This window comes from Mustela lutreola, chromosome 7 (assembly GCF_030435805.1).
Source record: "Mustela lutreola isolate mMusLut2 chromosome 7, mMusLut2.pri, whole genome shotgun sequence".
NCBI lineage: Eukaryota > Metazoa > Chordata > Mammalia > Carnivora > Mustelidae > Mustela > Mustela lutreola.
The window spans coordinates 149653742-149673324 of record NC_081296.1 but is presented as its reverse complement, the minus strand read 5'-3'; the positions used below and the strand labels follow the sequence as shown (position 1 = coordinate 149673324).

At 54.4% G+C, this 19583-nt stretch overlaps 1 protein-coding gene across 5 annotated transcripts in view; it reads right to left on the bottom strand.

The window, feature by feature from the left end:
- PPP2R5C (protein phosphatase 2 regulatory subunit B'gamma) overlaps positions 1–15966 on the bottom strand; it is a 121964-nt gene extending 105998 nt beyond the window's left edge. For 3 of the 5 annotated variants that reach the window (XR_009355903.1, XM_059183133.1, XM_059183134.1), the window contains exons 1-3: positions 15799–15965; positions 14847–14912; positions 1911–2073 (exon numbers count right to left, since the gene is read on the bottom strand). Coding sequence is in view for 4 of the 5 variants with exons in the window: in XM_059183133.1 (XP_059039116.1) it covers positions 1911–2073; positions 14847–14912; positions 15799–15825 (256 nt within the window). In the remaining variant the exon portion in view is untranslated. Of the gene's footprint in view, positions 1–1910; positions 2074–14846; positions 14913–15798 lie in introns of all 5 variants that reach the window. The other 2 variants (XM_059183132.1, XM_059183135.1) reach the window with 2 other exon arrangements.
- Between the last annotated feature and the right edge of the window lie 3617 nt (positions 15967–19583).

Below are 19583 nucleotides of genomic sequence, written 5' to 3'. Positions count from 1 at the left end.
GAAATAGAATGATCTCTGGGTGCACGACGCGTCCTGAAAGAGACGGACAATAAACAAAGCCTCGTCTGGACACCCAGCAGGGGAGCAACGAAAGAGCAACGTTACAGACGAGAATCAAAACAGCGGTCAGAGTCACAGTCCCTTCAAACACTGACTGGGTTCTCGATGCGGAGGGAAGGTGAAGGCGATGAACCGGTCAGCTCCGCTGCTCTGAGGGAAGTAACGATTCAGGCCTCGGTGAACACCTCTCAGCGATGAGGGCAGAATAGAGATACTTCCCAGAGAAATATACGAAGAACGTGCCACCGCTAGACCCTCACTGAAGGAGATTCTACGTGACGTCGTCGTCATCAGAGGGAAAGTGGTCCCGGGCGGAGAGCCGGAGATGCAGGTGGGAATGATGCATGAACCGGTAAGCAGGGGGGAGTCCCCATCAGAGACAGACCGTGACCGTGCGCCGCAGGAGTGTCAGGGGACAGTGTCGCAGGGAAGACTCAGTGGAGGGTCTCAGAAGACGGCAGTACTAGCCTGTTCTGCGGTGATGGTGGTGGTTTTGAAATGACTGACTTCAACTTTACGGCTCACAGAAACGCTCGACGTGCAGTGCCGAGTTTCCCGATCACCGGCCGCCTGTTGCTCGTCATCAACTTTTTGCATTTGTTACAACTTATCAGCCAATACCGACGCATCATTATAAACTACACACCTCAGTTTCCGAGAGGTTGTGTTTGTGTGTACTCTGCAGGTTTTGACGAATGCAAAATTCCACGTATCCCCTAACCTGGTAGCATACAGAATGCGTCCACTGTCTTGAAAATCTCCTGTGCTCCGTCTACTCACCCCGCCCCAAGTCTTATCGACAACACTCAATCAAACATAAGCCCGATTCATGCTCTGTAAGCTGCAGGGAGAGCGGGATCCCCAGCAGGTGAGCGGCACGAAGTGCATCTGCGAATCCATCAGCTGGTCCCTCCCCCTGCATGTTTTCCTCGGTCCTTCCCTTCATTCCTCCCCCTGCCTGGCTCGTCTGCACTGAACCCGCTACCTGGCCCTGGAAGGCACTGGAATACACCTGCATAGATGCACCTCCTGCTCTGGGTTCATACATCTTGCAAAAGACCCATTGTTAGTAACCGGAGGTATGCAAAATGTCTGGGGCTTTATTTATAAGGCTAGTCTTAATATCTTAGTCAACATAAAGGTTTTCAGAGGTTCGTGTTTGACTTTGGGGTCCTTACGCTATGTTCCTTGGTCTTACGTACTTCAACCTCCACATCTCCTGGGGAAGTACTTACAGGGACTGAACGCCCTTGGATGAAAGAGGCAACAGTACCATTTTGGGGGAAAGTCCAAGCAAAGAGCACCCTTTCCTGACTGGTCTCAAATAGAAAACGCCGGGGCAAGGTAAGCCCCAAATGAGTCATAAAGAATAAGTCCCCAAAAGACTATGGTTACAGTTCTCACTTCTCCAACCCCAGGAAAGCAGAGAGGCACTGCTACAGTTTCAAAACCTGTCCCCTGGCAGTGGCTCCTTTCTGACTCGCTGGAGTTCACAGGTGACAAGTGCCACGGGGAGAATTACTTGAAGGGGACACCAGGCAGCCTGGTGACAGTTCACACGGACAGATTTAAAGCCTCCCCTCTGCCTTTTCCAGTGTAATACACGTAGAACACAGTTGCGATTACATTTTTATCTCCGACGGCTCTGGAATCTGGGATATCAGGTGGGTCAGTCAGGTAGTGGCATTTTAATTGAAAAAACAGAACAGGACAACACAAACCTTAATAAAGTGACCCGAACAGAAACTAAACACAGCCGAGGCGGGAGAAGCTGGCGAGCTACCCAGAAATGACTCCGTGTCCCTATATGGGCACGCTTGGACTTTTAAAAGACAAATAATAGAGATTACCTTTTAAAGATGGTAGTTTCTGAAGTTCTCTGTTATTGCTGGCGTTAAACCGGGAGGAATTTTGCCGCTTGTCTTTCTTCACTATGGGCTGAGGCACTGGTACTTTAATTTTACTAGACACTGTTGATGGGGTGGCCACAAGGCTGTTTTTCCTGCTGGAAATCTGTTTCCGAAATAAAAACAGAAACACATGCATATCTCAAACTGTTGTCTTACAGCACAGTTAGAATCTGGAATATATATACGAGTCTTGCTCAGGAACGGTCCCTTCCACTCCGCCGTAAACACCAGTCCTTAGAGTGGCTGGAGTCTGAGTGACCTCCCACTGCTAGTAATGCTGGATTTCCAGTAATTTACAGACACACCTCATTTCTCACGTCTTCCTTCAAACTTTTTACTCTAAACATTTCCCATATAGGTTGACATATATAGAGGCTGATGACTGTGACCCTTCAAAGACGTTCATGTCCGAATCCCTGGAACCTGAGAATATGCTTCCTTACTTGGCCAAAGGGACTCTGGAACGGTGATGAGGTAGGGATTCCGGACTGTCAGCATGGGCCCCGCGTCATCACACAGGTCTCGACAAGACAAGACAAGACAAGACAAGACAAGGCAAGGCAACACAAGCAGATGACAAGGCAGAGGTGAGAGCCTCACAGAGACTGCTAGAAGCCAGGGCACTGGTTTGGAAGGCAGAGGAAGGGGTCACGAGCCAAGATGCGCAAGAGGCCTCTGGAAGCTGGAAGAGGACCAGAAATGGATTCTCCTCCAGGGCTTCGAGGAAGAACTAGCCATGCTGCCATCCCGATTTCGGCCCCATTTCAGATGTCTGACCCCTGGGACTGTGAGATCATCAGTTTGTGGTCCTTTGCACAGCAGCCTGGGGATCTCACCGAGACACGTGTCTGAGGACACATGTCTGCCTCAGTCGGGGAGAAGAGCCTGCAAACACCCAAGCAGAGGTGGTGGGGGGGCAGGGGGCACGTGCAGCAGACACCCGCACAGGCCCATGGGGTGAGGGCACCCAAGGAGCTCAGATGGGCCTGGCCCCTGTGAGAGTCAACTGAGCGCTGACCGTCAAGATTCTCTGTGCAAACTGCTCACTCCTCCCACACTTCCAGCCTCAAAAGAACGGAGTCTGTACATGCACATGTGCACTTCTGAAACGCCTACCAAGCTCATCCTAGAAACACAAACCTGCCAAGACCCTTCTAGTCACACTGAGTTAGGAGAGTAGACACACCAGCCTAAGCCCCCGGCTATGCGCTCTCCTCCGGGAGTTGAATTTTTACTAAGAAGTCAGAAAAGCTTTATTTTTAAATAAGGTGCTTAGGACGACTTAGGAAGCATTTTCCAAGATGCCAGATGCAGACAGGACTCTGAATCAGGAGCGAGGGCCCAGGCTCCCTCCCCTCCCACAGTCGGCAGCCTCTGTCTTGAAAGGGCTTTCCTGGATGTGGCCCTTGACACCTGTCTCTCTTTCCACCAGATTGTGAAAGCAGGGTCTTCTTCCTTAAAAATGCCGCCCATACCTCTCCTCCTCCCAGAATTCCCTAGAACCCCTAGTTTTCACTCCCCAGTCACAGACAGCGCCTCCTAGGCCAAGTCCCTGTTTTAAATGTTACATGCACACGTCTACTAAAGTTGACATCTCCCTTCCACTTCCTAGACGCCAAACCCCATGCACCTGACCCCGAGGACAATGGGGCACGTGCGACTCCCTCCCAGACAGGAGCGGACCCCTAGCTCCTGCAGCAAAGCCTGGAACACCAGCTCCGGGCGACTGGCTAACTCATGAAACAGAGTTAACTCCACGTGTATCCACAGCCCGTGTAGGACACACACTGAGATGAGCCTTCGAACGTCTGACAGCAGAAAGTCATCCCCAAGACCTGCTGACTTGGAGCCCCTGGCCCCTTTCCTCCCCGAGAACACTGTCCTTGGGGTAGGCGGAATGAGCTTCTAGAAAGAAGACCTGGTCCCATGACCCAGGCTAACCCACTGTAGCCACTTCTCAGGGCTCTCAGCCCGCAGGCTTAACAGTGGTCTATAGAGCCCCATGCTCGGGTCACCAGCCCCTGCTCCGGCCGGGCCTGTGCCTTGGCCCCGCTTCTCCCCTGCCCACCCCGAGGGTGGCTTCCTGAGGTCTCCGGGTGGTGCACTCTGCTCTGTGGGCCGCTGCCTGCCCGGATGGGCTTGGCTACGAGGTGGCTGTCTTGTCCTTGCTCCAGACAGGCAGGCTCCAGGGCAGCCTGGGGGCCACAGGTGCTGGCAGAGCCCACCAGCCGGGTCAGAGTCTGACCTTGACCTGGCCGGGACCTGGAAGCCGCGCAGGGGGCCCTGAGCAGGGTGAGGGTGCGAATCCATCCTCCTGTTCAAAAGGCGCCTCAGGCTGCAGTGTGGACTGCGGATGGCAGGGGAGGGGCGGTCTCGGCTGCCAGTCTGACCACACACTGCACCAGCGGACGGCAGGCGCATGGGTGACGCGGAGCGCTGGCGGGGTCACGGGAACCAGCGGGGGCAGCTGGCGGCCCCAGTCACTGCGGTGGGAAGGAGAAAGGGGCTGAGAAGCCGGGTCATGACCACTCTGGGTCCGAGCGGAAGACACGGCGACGCCCCCTTCCTCACTCCTCCGCGACGCTCTCTTCTTCCTGCGGACCAGGGCCGCAGTGCTGTCCTGGCCGCTGCGGGCCGCCCTCAGCTGCCTTCTCCGCCCGCGCAGGGCCTGGCGGTGCGCTGTGTGGCTGGCTCTCAGACACCTCGTGTAAGCCGGACGTGAGCTTGGAAGTTTCCCGTCTACACAGTCACTGAAGTCCCTGATGAAGGAGACGCCCCGCGGGGAGCAGCGTGGCAGAGGTGGAGGAGGAGGGCGCCGAGGAGAAGGACGAGGCTGAGGGAGGAGTGTTCAGGAAGGAGGTCGACCCATCCGATGGCCCTGAAAGCCCAAGTCTGCGGACTTGGACCCGTCATCCTGCGGCCGGTGGAGGCTGCTGAGGGCAGCGAGGCAGCAGCAGAGGCCAATCTGGGGAGGCCTGGGGTGTCCATAACAGCTTCGGGAAGGTGGTGGGAAGAGCAGTGTCAGGGCAAACAGCAGTGCCATAGCAGGGACCTCGGGAAAGGCGAGGGGCCTGATCGTGCCGCGTGCCTACGGGGAGGCTGCCGAGGGGAGGCGTGGCTGAGGGACAGCTGCACCAAGACCAATCTGGGCCCCGGTGTGCAGTGACAACAGAATAGAGGACAGACGGGACAGGACAGAATGGCGGTCCATCTGACGCCCTCCCTGGGGTGTGCAGACATACGCGGTCACCCACAAGAAGTGCTTGGAAGGGAGGCGAGGCCCAAGGAGATGAAGAGGCCTGAAGGGGTCCTGGAGCAGCAGAGCAAGGCAGGGGCCTGGAGAAAACGGAGACACTCTGAACACCTCTTTCTCCTCAGGGCTAAGTACCAGCAGCCAACGGGACATGAAGGGGTTGGCGCCCCGAGGGGGCATTGCCCACACAGAACTGCCCATGTTCCCCGACAGTCTCTGCGACCCCCCCAGCCCACACATAGCCAGCCGCTGTCCTGAGCCCGAACCAGCACGGGTGCCCAGAGCAGCTGTCACGCCGGGCAGGGCCCTTCCCCGGAGTGCGGGGCCATCTCCCGGGATTGTGCAGGGAGCCGTGGGGCCAGACCGGGGACCTCGCTCAGTCCCTGGACTTCGGACACCACCTCCCTTGGGTCTGCCATCCAAGCAGCTCTACCCTCCCGACATCGTCCAAAATTCTCCCCTGCTGCAGTCGTATGATGAACGAGCACCGCCACGGGCCAGAGACCACGAGACCCAGAGCCTGAGGAGCCGACGCGCATGCCTTGAGAGAGCTTTTGAAAGAAAGTTCATCTGAAGAACACGATACTGGAATAAAGACAGCCCCAGAGTTACAAGCCAAGACTACTCCGCAGGGAACACTCTTCAGCAGGTGGTGCTGGGACAAGCTCGAGGCCTGGGAGAGTCAGGCCAAGTGCTGATGAGGGCGAAAAAGGTGGTCTCCCGAGAAACCAGGCTGTCTAGGAAACACTAAGGCTGCTATGCTGGGGCAGCCCCTCCGAGCAAAGCTCTCTGCACTGTGGCCCTTCCGGGCGGGAGGCTGCACGAGCTCTGGGTATGCAGGGGCTGGGCAGCTGACGGGCCTGCTGCCAGAGCCCCCTGGTTCCGATTCTCGCCCCTCTACTTCCTGCACAGCACTGCGGGGATCTTTTGTAGTATGTGGTCAGATCACCCCCTTTCCCTGCTCAAACCAGCTCACTGGTTTCCCACCACCTTAAGAATGAAATCCCCAAATCCTGCCAAGGGCCGCTGACAAGATCCTACTGCACCTTCCCTGCCTGCACCCCCACCTCTCTGACTTTATCCCTTCTGCTCAAGCCACCCTCGTCTGTCTGCAGCCGGACTGGCCTTCCTCCCAGCACACACCCAAGCTCACTCCCGCCTTCGGGTCTCTGCACTGGCTGCTTCCTCTGGCTGGAATGCCCTCCTCCCCCAGATCTCGGCACCATAGCTTCCCACTTCCCATTCGGGTGGCAACTTCAACATCCTCTCCTCGGTGAGACCGACCTGGGCCACCTGAAGCAGGCTGGAAACGTGTGAGCAGCTTCGACATTGCAGTGACCAGAGGGCGCTCCCGGTGTGGACAGCCCCAGGGCCACGGCTCTGCAGGGTGAGAAGCCACACTTCACACGCCACCGGCGCCCCTTGTACCCACCAGCACCCCGGCACTGTCTGAAAGCCAACGGGTCCTGTTGTGTGTCCTGCGCTGCCCCCCCCTCCCTGCCCCCAGCACCCACGAGGGTCCTCACTGCTTTAGACGGTCTCAGAACGTGCCTGGGGGTGACTGTGAATGAGTCGCCTGGGGAAGGCCCACGACGGGGAAAGCATGGCCTGCAGGGAAGAAAATGACTTGGGGAGAGAGAAGGGTCACTCCTGTGACGACAGGGCACCGCCCTCCAGGGCCACGCCAGACTTCTTCCTGTAAGCCCTGGGCCACGGAGCTGGGCGGCAGAGCAGGGGGAGGACAGCTTCGCTCCCAAGAGTGTGGGTCAGGGGCAGTGAGAGCAGGGATTTTTGTACTGTTTTATTTTTTAACCACGTGTGTTTCGACCACCAGAACAGATACAGAGAAAACGTCTGAAAAGGAAGACAGGAGGGGCGTTGTGTCCCTGGGTCTCCCCGGGCCAACTCCCTCGGGAGACCCCGTGGCCTCGTCCGCACACCGGCGGCTGCTCCTCACAACAGAGGCCAGTCCTGGCCTGAGGCGAGCAGGGCTCCCCCTTCCCGCCCCCACTTCCCTTCTCCTCCACTGTCCCCTTTTCCCCTAATTGCACCCACTTCCTTCTAAATTCGGTACTTTGTATTAAGAGCGATAGATGATGGAGTTAAAGGAAGGGACACACACCTGAACGGGGTTTATTCTGGAAGCTACTGCCCAGGTCATAGGCCTCTCTGCCCCTCAGAGCTGTCTGTGAAGTGGGAGGTGGTCTTCAGCTGCTGTCCGGGGCGGGGTGGGGGGTGGGGAGCCACCAGCCACACGCGGCTCCCGAGCCCTCGAAATGTGGCTTGTGTAACTGAGGAGCTGAATTCTTAAATTTAATTTGATTTCCACACATTTCAAAGGCCCCAGGTGGCTCCTGGCTAGCATCCTGCCGGCATTCCGGCATTCCCACAGGGCAAGAACAGCACGAGCTCAGACCTACTACCCCTTCAGAGCCAAGCTAAATCTCGGCTTAATAAAATATTTAAGATGAAGGAAATCCGGTGTCCTCAAACAAATTCCCCGCCTACCTCCCCTGGCCCCTGCACACCCCCATTTCGTTCTGGCCTTGTCCTCTCACTCCCCCAGGTGGAGAAAACGCAGATGACAGCACGGCTCGGATTTGGATCTGGGCAGCAGGCTTCCCTGCAGTGGTCCTTCCCAAACCAGACCAGAAGCAGGGCCCCACCAAGTCTTGGCTGAGCACCACATACGGACGGGAAGGTGTGAGATCATGACCTATAACGTCGTGCCAAACCAGACGCCACCGAGCCCTGACCCTGGCAGGCACCCGATGTTTTAAGGCAAAGCTGGAGCTTTTTTATAGCTGAAATCTTTCACATGAATCTTCCCTGTGACTTGGGGAAATATCACCGTGATTCATGCCGGTGGCAGACTGACTCACGCGGCAGAAGCAGGTGGAAAGCTCCCCACCCTGACACAGGAGGGCTGAAGGCTTGCACTCACAGCGCAATTGCTCTAACAGCAGGGGGGGAACTCTGGGCTTCTTCTGTGAACGACAACACTAGATAAATTATTTCATGAAATTCACTGAACTCTTTCTAGAATTATGGATCATGTAACGGAGCTTTTCCTAAAAAGGGACGGAGTGCTGACTGCTCCCGTCTGTGACACACACCCTAGGTCTTTCTGGGATTCCAATTTCATGGTGACCCTGTGTTTGCTCAGGTGCTTTAAAGCACTATTTCCTCTGGTTGGGGTCTTCACGAGGAATGTGCTCCTTCTTGACCCTTGTCTTCAGCAGTGCCTGGTGTGATGGATGTGGGGGGGGGGTCAAGTTACTCCCGAACGCCCATGAACAACAGGTGGGACACTGTGAATAACAGAAATGGTCACCACTTAATTTCTTAAGACGTGAGGACCACATTCTTTTTATCTTCGCCAGTGCTTGTACAGAACAAGATGATCAAAACAAAACTTTCTAATATGTATATAAAATTCATAAAATATTAAAAAAAATATACATCACCCTTAAACAACACGGGTTTGAACTGCGTGGGCCCAATTCTTTTTCAATAAATACTACACTTAAATGTATTTTGTGTTCTGGTTTTCTTAGCATTTTCTTTTCTCTGCCTTACCTTATCGTAAAAACACAGTATACAGTAACTGTACCATACCAAGTATGTGTTGAGCAGCTGTTTTTACTATCAGTAAGGCTGCCTGTCAACACAGGGCTACTAGTAGTTAAGTTCTGGGGGAGTCAATAATTATACAACAGATTCCTCGCTCTGTGTGTGTGTGTTGGGAGGGACTGGCACCCCCAATCCCCATGTTGCCCAAGGGCCAACTGTGTATGTATGTTCTACTGAGAAAAACTCCCAAAAAGTTTTTGAAAAACTCAAAACGAAAAATATAAAGCACTGAAGATCACATGGGAAGCCTTATATTTAAAGGGAAATCCTGTTTTGAACTGCTTTCATTAAAATAAGATCTTATGACACTGTCTATCTTACCACTGACCTCCAGTGCAAAGCAAAACCAAAACCAAAACCCTCTTCTAAAACTTTCACAGGATGGGTGCTTGGGTGGCTCAGTTGGTTAAGCAACTACCTTCGGCTTAGGTCATGATCCTGGAGTCCCAGGACTGAGTCCTGCATCAGGCTCCCTGCTCAGCAGAGAGTCTGCTTCTCCCTCGGACTCCTCCCCTCTCATGTGCTCGCTCGCTCTCAAATAAATAAAATTTTTTAAAAAAACAACCTTTCATAGGACATTAGAAAAACACCCAAGTACCATAATCTTCCGTTTTAGTCCACTGCTATTTATTTGGAAAACAAAAACAAAAACAAAAACAAAACAACTCTGCATCAGAATGTCCTTAGAGGATCAAAAGATAAAGAAACAAGATCCCCCCCCCCCGCCTTGTAGTTTACCATATCAGAACCCCCAGCAAGCTAACTGATTTGAAGCTCCCCTTCCTCCTGAGCACTTTTAAAATCCACCAACAAACACTTCTGGCCTCCAGGTCCTCACATACATGGCAAGCACCAAGAAGAATCAAGTTAAATTGCTGTCCCCGAGTACTTAACCTAGTTAGGGAGGTGAATCAAGGTAAATAAAAGCTGTCCAAGGCAGTATAAATGGTAAATAACCAATTGAGCCAATAACTGCTTTCAAATTTAAAAGTCGGAAAAAATAGGGGCCAAAACGGTGAGAAAAAAAATTTCAGATTAAGTGACCCTGACTTTGAGCTAAGGAGATGAAGGGACTAAGATGGGCGGCGAAGAGCACGGGGGAGCTCACGTTGCAAAGTGAGGTCTGGGGACCCCAAGAGGGGGGTTCCTGCAGGCACTTTCTGGGGTCCGTGCTTTTACAATAACACAAAGCCATGATTCACCTTTATAACCATCATCAGGTCAATTTTTCACAGGCTACAAGGCTCAGGGTATCAAAACAGACTGAATGCAGGAGCAGACTCAAAGAGCCAGCGAGCTTCTACTAAGCCAGACATTAATCTGCAAAAACATGGTGCAATGTCATTTTTCTCAGTGCATTTCTGTGAACAGTTATTTCTCGTAAAAACATCCTACTCACGTTAACATGCATTGCATGTGTTACTATGAGATGAATTAAGGAATGTTTAAAAAATTTGTTTTAATTTCTAGCAGGGAAAGTTATCAGCTAAAGCCAACCTAAATAAAAGCTCTTTGGGACCCCGATTTTTAAGAGCATGAAGGGATGCTGAGGCTCCTTTGGTCTGAACCCTGCTAGGGGAGAAGTATGTATCAGGCATGATTTGCAAGCGGATGTACTACTTCGTGGAAGAGTCTTTCTAAAGCAGGGGTCTCATCGGAGGCCGTTTTGCCCTGTAGGAGACATCTGGCAATGTCTGGAGACACTGCTGGCTGTCAGAACCCGAGAAGTGTGCAGCCACTGCTGTCTAGTGGGAAGGGCCGGGTGCTGGCAAGCATCCTCCAGCACACAGGGCAGCACTGCGGGGAGGCATCTGGTCTACCTATCAATGACACGGAAGGTGGGGCGCCTGCTCAGGGCAGTGGGTCTCACCTGGGAGGAGGCACTGGGGGGCTGCCAAGCACATGGTCACATGCAGGAGCAGTGAGCCCTGGGGAGGGACAGAAGCTCACAGAACTGCTCCTAACTCATGCCCTCCCACCCACAGCTGACTAGCCCCTCTGCAGAGCCCCCATCCTTCTGGATCACCAGGGTTCTAAGCAAAGACGATGCAGAGTGGCTGGGAAAGTGGGCAAAGACATGATCATCAAAAGCAAGGAATTCCACTTCTGTGTAACAGACACTTAGGAATTAAAAAATATATATATAAAAACTGCTGGTCCTCTGGGTCCTCTCTCTGTGTCACTGGGGTCCCATTTAGGGTCGTGTGGGGAAAAAAAGTGGGGAGAGAATGATGGGCAGTGTGGCAGAGGCAGCCCCTAGTGACAGCATGAGCTCAGAATTCAGTCTGTAGACAGTGGCTTTGGTGTTATGGGGGAGGGGAGTCGGGGACTCTCCCCTTAGAAGGTGATGGTCACAGCCTTCTCCCTAGGAAACACACCTGCCAACAGACCACTTCCACTCCACTTCCTCCAACACTCAGGTTAAAATTCCTGCTACAAAGCCGAGTGCCTAGAAAGTCAGATCTTCTTAAGAAATACTTTCCACCAAAATGTTGTTTCTGTTACCAGGTAATGGGGGTTATTATAAGATGAATTTAAAGTTTTTGAAATTTCCGGTTTACTTTCTCAAACAGGACTTGCCAGCCATACCTGTGGGACCTCAGCAAGCCCGGCTCCCCGTCTCTGCAACACTGAGGGGGGTTTCCTGGGATGTAAAGGGACGGATTATAGAGAGGAAAACGTTATGGCTAAGGGCAGAAGATGTCAAAATGAGCTAACGAGCTGGAGAGGACCATTCAGCTTTCTTTCCAGGAAGAGGTATTACGTCAGAGTTGCCGTAGAGACTTCCAGACCAAACTACACTGAAGCAGGACAGGTAACATACGTGACCAGAGAACAGCGCTCAAAACAACCTTTAATGTGCTTGAAACAAATCACTTTACAGAGAGCATTAACACTTTTAAAAACATAACTTTGGATGCAGTATACAAATTAAAACAGCTACTATAAAAAACACCACGGCATGGTCTCATCTTCCAGAACAGACTTTAGAAATCTCTGAGTGATCAATGAAGATTCTAAATATTCTTCAAGGGGGCCTAGATATGTTTGCACAGCTTTGAACGTGACACCAAGGACAGATGTTCAGAGCGGAGTTCCCTCTGTCAGTCTCCTGAGCACCCAGGAGCCCACCTGTGGCCTCACTCCTTAAGTGTGCCACGAAATACACCTGTAAGTACTGGGCAGAAACTTTAGTTTTGAGTGTATAAATTAAAACATCCTATTTGAAAGAGAATAAAACAAACAAAAGTGTACCAGTACACATCATTTGAGAAGAAATTTCTAGAAAAATGTGCCCAGGAGCAGTTATGACCTTTACTGCTATTTTGTTACCTGGAAGATGTATTCTGCCTTACATCTCGCAGGGAAAACTTTTTCAAGAGGGGTCATGTCTAATCTATCCCATCAAATTAAAAATGGCCAAATCTGAAACTCTCCACTGTTTTTGGAGGCGAGGAAACAGGGCCATGGAAGCTAGGTGACATCACTTAGGGCACTCAGGAGTCAGCATTTTTACTCCCCAGGTTAAAATATGTTCCCCTACACCACTCTATCCTTTACCACAGAACTCTGTCTTCCTAAACACCCCTGTACAATGAAATGTTCCTTTGTTCTAACAGAAAAGTGTTCTGCAGCATAAGCCACTTGGTGCCTCTGTTTTCCGTGAGGCTGGGTTACAGCCAGCCAGGATTTGAGGCGTAAGGACCTTTTCCAGTCTTGAAGTGGTGTGTTAAGTCAACCAACCACGGGCCAAGTTCTTTTTCATGTGTTCTCTGTTGAGATGATTTCCCAAGCCTGGCTACTCTGCCCTGGGCGGACTCCTGTTCTGCACGCCCCTCAGGCTGGGACAGTCCCAAATGGGGGAAACGCCCCCACCCCAGGTGAGTTCACAGGCTGACCCGAGCGAGAGCCAGCTGTGAAGGTGATGGGACACTGAACAGGTCTGAAAAGCAGCACGAGAAAAGCAGTCCTATTTGAACGGTTCAGGTCAAAAACATTCAAGTTCAGAGGAACGTTGACAGGAGAGGGAAAAAGTGCGCAATGAGGGTCTCGAGCCCCTGAGCGGGTCAACCGTATCTGCAAGTGGGTGGAACCAGAGCTGAAGAAGCGGGATGAAGACTGAGAAGGGAACCGACATTGAACAAATTCAGGCTCAACCCAAAGTTCAAATGAACTGAAGTGCCTCAATTAGTACTCCTGCAAAACAACGTACACAGTCCTGTGCCCACTGTCCTGCTTAATGGGCCTTGTTGCCTCTGGTATCCTTATGAGGAAGCAGTGAAGGGCCCACCATGTCAGTATTTTTCGGTGGTAATTTCAAGCTCTGTAGCTCCAGCTCTTAGACAGTAGCTCTAGAAAAAATACAAAAAGACAAGTGGGGCATCACACTCAGGCACTGGAGGGGGCCACACCTAAAGAGTCTTAAGCAGCTGACAGTCTAGGAACCCAAACCACCTTAAAGACACGCACTGTACGTACTAGCGGGTTTGTGATCTTTAAGTGAACGGATGGACTTTCCAGGTTCAAACTTAATGTTATCAATCCTTCAATTCAGGTTCGTTCTGCTAAAATGGGAATAAATGAACCAGACCACTGATGTTCTTTGCCCCACTAACGGTGAGAAGAGACAGGTGTGTGACCGAGGAAGGTTCGGGGCAGTACTGGAAGCCTCAGCAGCTTTAATGAAACACCCGTAAGCAAAAGGAAAGAAAACGCATACTACCCTTGCAAAGGGACTAAATTTCACTTAAATCGATTTAGTAAAAAAACTGACTCGGAAGGAAGCAAGTCAAAAACAAGAATGTCACTGTAAAACGTGATTATCCGTTATAAAGACAGGGCAGAGAAGAACTGGCACCAGTAATTCCCAACTACTGATATTTAAGGAACCTTTGGATCTATCTCTTTTTGCTTCAGGGAGGGTGACAGATTTGCTGGAACCAACCACCTGCTAAAGAGAAGGGAGGCTGAGAATGCACCAAATGATAAGGAAAAGATACCACTCCCCAGGGCTTTAAAAAAAAAAAAAAAGAAAAAAGGCTATGCCTATAATCACCAGGTAACTGTGTTTCCCCAGATGACATGGAACTCATTCTAATTTGGCTTACAGGAAAGGGATCTGACATCTGAAATTAATGTCATCTGTGATAAGCCCAGGGACCTGGGTGATCGAGCTCTGGAGAACATGAAACCACGAGCAAGCCGCTTCTTGGCTACCAGTGATCCGAAAAGGCTTCCTAGCTCAGCCTGGGTCCAGACAGCTCCTGGATCCTTCGCCTGAGGGGCTCTAGTTCAACAACTGCTCCCAATGAAGAACAGGCCAAGTGCTAGCACCTGTGTGCCCAGGAACGCCATCAACCCCACCAGGGAGACACGGTCTTCACCAAGCATTCCTGCTGCTCTTCGGTGAGTCCACAGCGAAGAAGCAAAAGAAGTGAGGACTGGCCAACGCAGAGAGAGAACAAGTGACAGATGACAGAGGATCGTATCCAAGTACCCAAACTAACTCAGCTGAGAGGTACCAACCCATGCCACTACGGAAAGAGGCTCTGGGCATCAGACATCAGCAGAGCACAAAGACCGCACCAGAGAATCAAAGGTGAGGGGAGGAGGAGCCACTGGGAGGGACGGACCTGACCTGGCAGCGGACTTGCAAAGCAAGGAAGGGGAGGAGGATCTGAAAGCTAAAAGCACCAATGACTGAGGGTGGGGAAACCAGCCTCTGCAGGAGGGCGGCTGCATCTGGGGGGGGGGGGTCATAAACTTAAAAATACCAGTTGCACAGACACAACTTCCATAAACCCATCCGTCTTTCCCCAGACTAAAATAACGAAAACCGAAAGAACTGAAATTTCAGTTTATAAAGGAGACTCGCAGACAATCTCGTGCAGGGAAACATTCTAGAAGAGCCTGGCTTTCACCACGCTGTGCTGCCCCTGGTTAAAAGGAGTTCACGAAAAAACGGAAAGGGAATATTTGAGAGCAGTTACCTCTGAGTCTATTATGTCTTGTCCTTCTTTTGAACTTTTTCCACTTTTCCCTGCTTTTGGTGATTCCTGGGAAACATCAAGCAAATCAATTAGGCTTCTCAATTTTTAGACGGCTAAACATCAGATACACCAAAATGCAGTTTTAAAACGGATGTACAGTTTACCCGGAACTTCGGATAATCTTCAGCAATACCGTCAAGAAATTCCGCCTCCCGTTATATAGAGACCCAACACGGAGCCGCGACACCCCCGCCCCCAAATCCAGACCCTCCTGGTTTTCTGGATCTGTGTTTGGCGTTGAGAACTCCGAGAAGCAGATGACCCCACATGCGCGGCGCGCGGGGCATTCTGACGGGTGCACCTCGCAGCGCTGTCCGGCCTCCCACCGTAAGCCCCGCGCGCCGGCATTTCTGCGGCGGCTCGGAGACGCTACGGAGCTCCACCTGGAGCAAAGACGTACCCCCCCCAATGTAACGCAGCACACTCACAGCCCACGCCGCCGCCCCCTGGGATAAGAATAGTATTTCCGAGCCCCAGAGCTTCCCCAGGAGAGCAGACAATCCTTCGCCAGCGTGAAGGGTCCCTCCAGGCGGCTGCAGCCCCCCACCCCGCCAGCCCCTGCCCTGCGTGTGCGAGGCCGGGTCGACCACCTCCGCCACCGCACCTGCCCCCTCACGCCCACCGCGCGCACCGCCCCGGGCTGGCGCCCACGCCGCCCCCACCGCGGCCGCGCCCCCGCACGCCGGCCCGGGCCGTCCGGACCCCAGCCCGGCCTGGGCCCCGGCGCCCCCGACCCCGCCCCCGCCCGGCGCTCCTGCGCCCCCGGGATCCCGGCGCCCGCCGCTCCCCGCTCCCGAGCAGTTCCCCGCCCGCCCTCCTCGCGGCCCCTTCCCTTCGCCGCCCCGGCCCGTCGGGCGACCCGGCCCGTCGGGCGACCCGGACCCGGACTCACTTTCTCCTTCTTGTTTTTATTCGGCATGGCTGGTGCGGACAGCCACCGCCTGCCCCCCGCAGCAGCAGCGGGGACCCGCCCCGGCCGTCGCGACCCCCGGCCGCCGCCGCCGCCGCCGCCCGGGGACCGAGTCGCTCGCTCGCTCGCACTTCCCCTTTTCCAGGCTCCCACAGGCTGCGGCAGCCGCGGCGGCGGCGGCGGCGGCGGCGTCTCTCCGCCCCTCCCCCGGCCCGCCCCTCCCCGCCCCTCCCCCAGGCCCCCGGCCCGCCCCGCCGCCCCCGCCCCGCCCCCGAGCCGGCTCCGCCCCGCTGGCCTCCAGGTGCCCTGCCATTGGCTGAGGCGCCCTCACGTGCCCTAACGCTCTCCGCCGCGGCCCCGCCCCCGCGCGCGGTTCCGGTTCTCCCTCTTCCCCCAACCCCCGCCCCCAAGCAGCGCTCCGGCTCCCGGGGCCTCCTGAGCGGGGCCTCCTCGGCGGCGCCGGTGCGCCGGCGGCAGCGAGGGTTGGCCGGGAGAGACGCGCCCAGCCTCGGAAGGGGGCGTGGGGCTGCAGTGGCGGCTGCTGGCCGGCACACGCGGCGCAGGTGCGGGACGCAGAGAGCAGGGGACAAGTCAGGCGTGGAAAAGGCCGGTCTGAAACGGATGGCAGCAACGGCGGCAGCAGGCGGGACGTGGCCCAGCGCGACCCGCAGCCTCCCGGCGTCGCCTCCTCGCCGCCGCCGCGCTCGCCAGGGTGAAAGGCGGCCGCGCGCCGGCGCACCGGACCGGCTGAGGAGGCCCGGGGCCGCGCGAGCGGCGGTTTCCCCGGGCCCTAGTGGGCCCCACCCCGGGAGCGCGGGTCTGCTCTGCCCCGCCCCGAGTCCCCGCCCCGAGTCCCCGCCCCGCCGGAGGCCCCGCCCCTGGCGGAGGCCCCGCCCCGCGGGTCGGACTCCAGCGGCGCCAATGGGATTTTATTACTTTCTTCAATTTGGCTCGATCGTGGACCACGTGAGGAAACCTCTGCCTTGTGACCAGGGGGCCACGTGATCCCGTCTGCTGGCTCGGAGCGCGGGGGAGACGCGTTCTCAAGAAGAGGGCGACTTTGGGCCGCTCCCTCCGCAGCCTGTCGGACGGCAGAGGCCGCTCACCACGGGCGTGGGGGCTGCTGCGGCGGGGCGGACGGGCCTGGCGGGGCGCACGGGCCTCGCGTGTGACCGCGTTGGGCGCCGGCGGGGCCGGATCCGAAGCGGGCGCTGCGAGGTGACCGCGTCGTCTCGGGCGCCCGGCTTCACTCGTGGAAGTCGCTGTGAGCGCGTTTTCGGCCGCTCGGCTCCGCTCTGCGGAGTGACGCGTGTGACGCGCCGACGGTGTGTCCGTGGGCCGGCCGCTGTCGGTGCGGAGGACTCGGTTTTCAGGGGGTTAATGGTTTATCCGAAACACGTAGTTAAGAAACATGGGGGGTGTAGGGCAGTGGCCCCCCCCGTTAGTGACGTTTCATTTGTGAAATAAAATACGCGCTCTCAGGAGTCGTTGGGGAACGGAGTGTATGACCGTGAAGCTCTGAAGGGACGGAGGGACTTTTCCCAGACAAGTCTGTGCCGCTGTGGACTCGCACACAGCCCCGGCGCACACCGTGCACTCCACGACGTTCGTCTGATGTCCTCTGTGTGCCAGGCGCAGGAAGGGGCTTCCACGGTGGACACGGCACTGCCCTGGTCTGTCAGCATTCCACATCCTTGGGGTGGAAACAAGAAAGCCAGCGATCAGAGGGATGTGACACTCAGCAAGTCTACGGGGCGGGGGTGAGAGGGTCTGGTTCAGCGGCGCACAGGAGCCTTGCACGGGAGGTCTTGTTGTGGCTGGAGATGAGAGCGAAGGGTCAGAGGCTCCCAATTCAGACTCTGACTGGCCTTGCCAAGGAATTGGACTTCTTTCTGCATGTGATTTGGGGTCACCGAAGAATATCAAGCGGGGATGACATACGTACGCATGTGGGAGACGTCTGTGGCACGAGTGTTGGGGGTGGGTTAAGGGTAGGAAGTCAGGAGAGCAACCAGGACGGAGTTAGGATCCAGGTGTGTGCTGGGGAGTTGTCTCTGTGGCAGCGACAGGGGAAAGGTCACACACACCCGGGAGCTAGACTTGCTCAGGTAGGAGAGAGCCACAATAAAGGCTAAGGTCAATGTGGGTAGCTCAGGAACACAGTGAGGAAAAGGGACACAGCAGAGAGCAAATTTTCCAGGGAACACAATTTCAGTTTTGGGGCACCTTGAGTTTCAGCTGTGTCTGCAACAGGTTGATTGGCAAATGGAAATACAGATCTGACCTTCAGGATAGAGTGTCAATGTAGGTCAGGTTAGGTGTTTTTCAGGTCCGTTTGAGTTTGATGGAAAGGATAGGGGTGAGATACCCAGGAAAGCTGCCTAGTGATCTTGAAGTCATGTTAACCAGTGGCACTGGGGTCAGCACCATTGCCTAACATTTGTGTTCTGCCCTGGCTATTGAGCTGGCTTTCATTTGCCCACGTTAGAGAGGGCCATCCCATAGCCAATATTAGCCAGGAGTGAGTTACGGGAGATTCACAGAGGGCCCGAGGTATGGTGCAGTGTCCTGGCTGATGGATGGAGCTCCTTCTTTCAAAAAAAGGGATTCAGAATAAGCTATCAGTGAGATACAGAGATTTTTTATGTGTTCACACTTGTGTGTGTGCATGTATGGGTGTGTGTGTGCGCGCGTGCATGCGTGTCCCTGGGGTTACCTCTTCTGAGATACCCCATCTTCTATGTTCATAAAGGCACTGCCCGTATCACAGAGAGACCTTTTTTCCTTCAGACCCCCACCTTTCTGGGACACTTTTCTGAGATGGTGAAATGCTCTTCTTTCCTTCCTTCCTTTGTATTTTTTTTTAAGATTTTATTTATTTATTTGACGAGAGAAATCACAAGTAGATGGAGAGGCAGGCAGAGAGAGAGAGAGAGAGGGAAGCAGGCTCCCTGCTGAGCAGAGAGCCCGATGTGGGACTCGATCCCAGGACCCTGAGATCATGACCTGAGCCGAAGGCAGCGGCTTAACCCACTGAGCCACCCAGGCGCCCCCTTTGTATTTTTTTTTTTTTTTTAAAGATTTTGTATATTTATTTGACAGAGAGAGATAGAGAGTGGGAGAGGGAACACAAGCACAAGGAGTGGGAGAGGGAGAAGCAGGCTTCTCACCAAGCAGGGAGCCCAATGTGGGGCTCCATCCCAGGGATCATGGCCTGAGCTGAAGGCAGACGCTTAACTATCTGAGCCACCCAGGCACCCCAGTGAAATGCTTTTTCCATGTCTGGCTTCTCTGTATGGTGAATTGCTTAAATTATGCCTGTGAGCTCTCTCTGGAGGAGCAGAGAGGTCCCCAGAGGATCTAGGCTTCTGCCCGCACTGCAGCCACCAGCCACAGACCCGCAGAGACTTGCTGCGTCACTCTGGGGAACAGAAGAGGTGCATAATAGAAGGGCAGAGAGAGGAAGTCTCTTGGTCTAGAATCAACTGAGCTGCCCCTTCCTGCATCTGCCCTTAGAAGCTCTTTCCACCGGCTTTTCTTCAGGGATACCTATGTCACAGTGGCCTGCCCTCCTATTCTTCTTTGAGGCCCATCCCAACCTGGCCCCGTCTGCCTAGAAATCCCTTTCTCTTGGCTTGCTGGACACCATTCACTGGAGCTTAGGCTTCTTCACGTTCTTCTGGCCCCGCTGGGCTATCCAGGCGTTAAGGTCATCTCGCATACTTGGATTGTCAGCTGTTTCCCATCTTCGGCATTCTGCCTTCCCC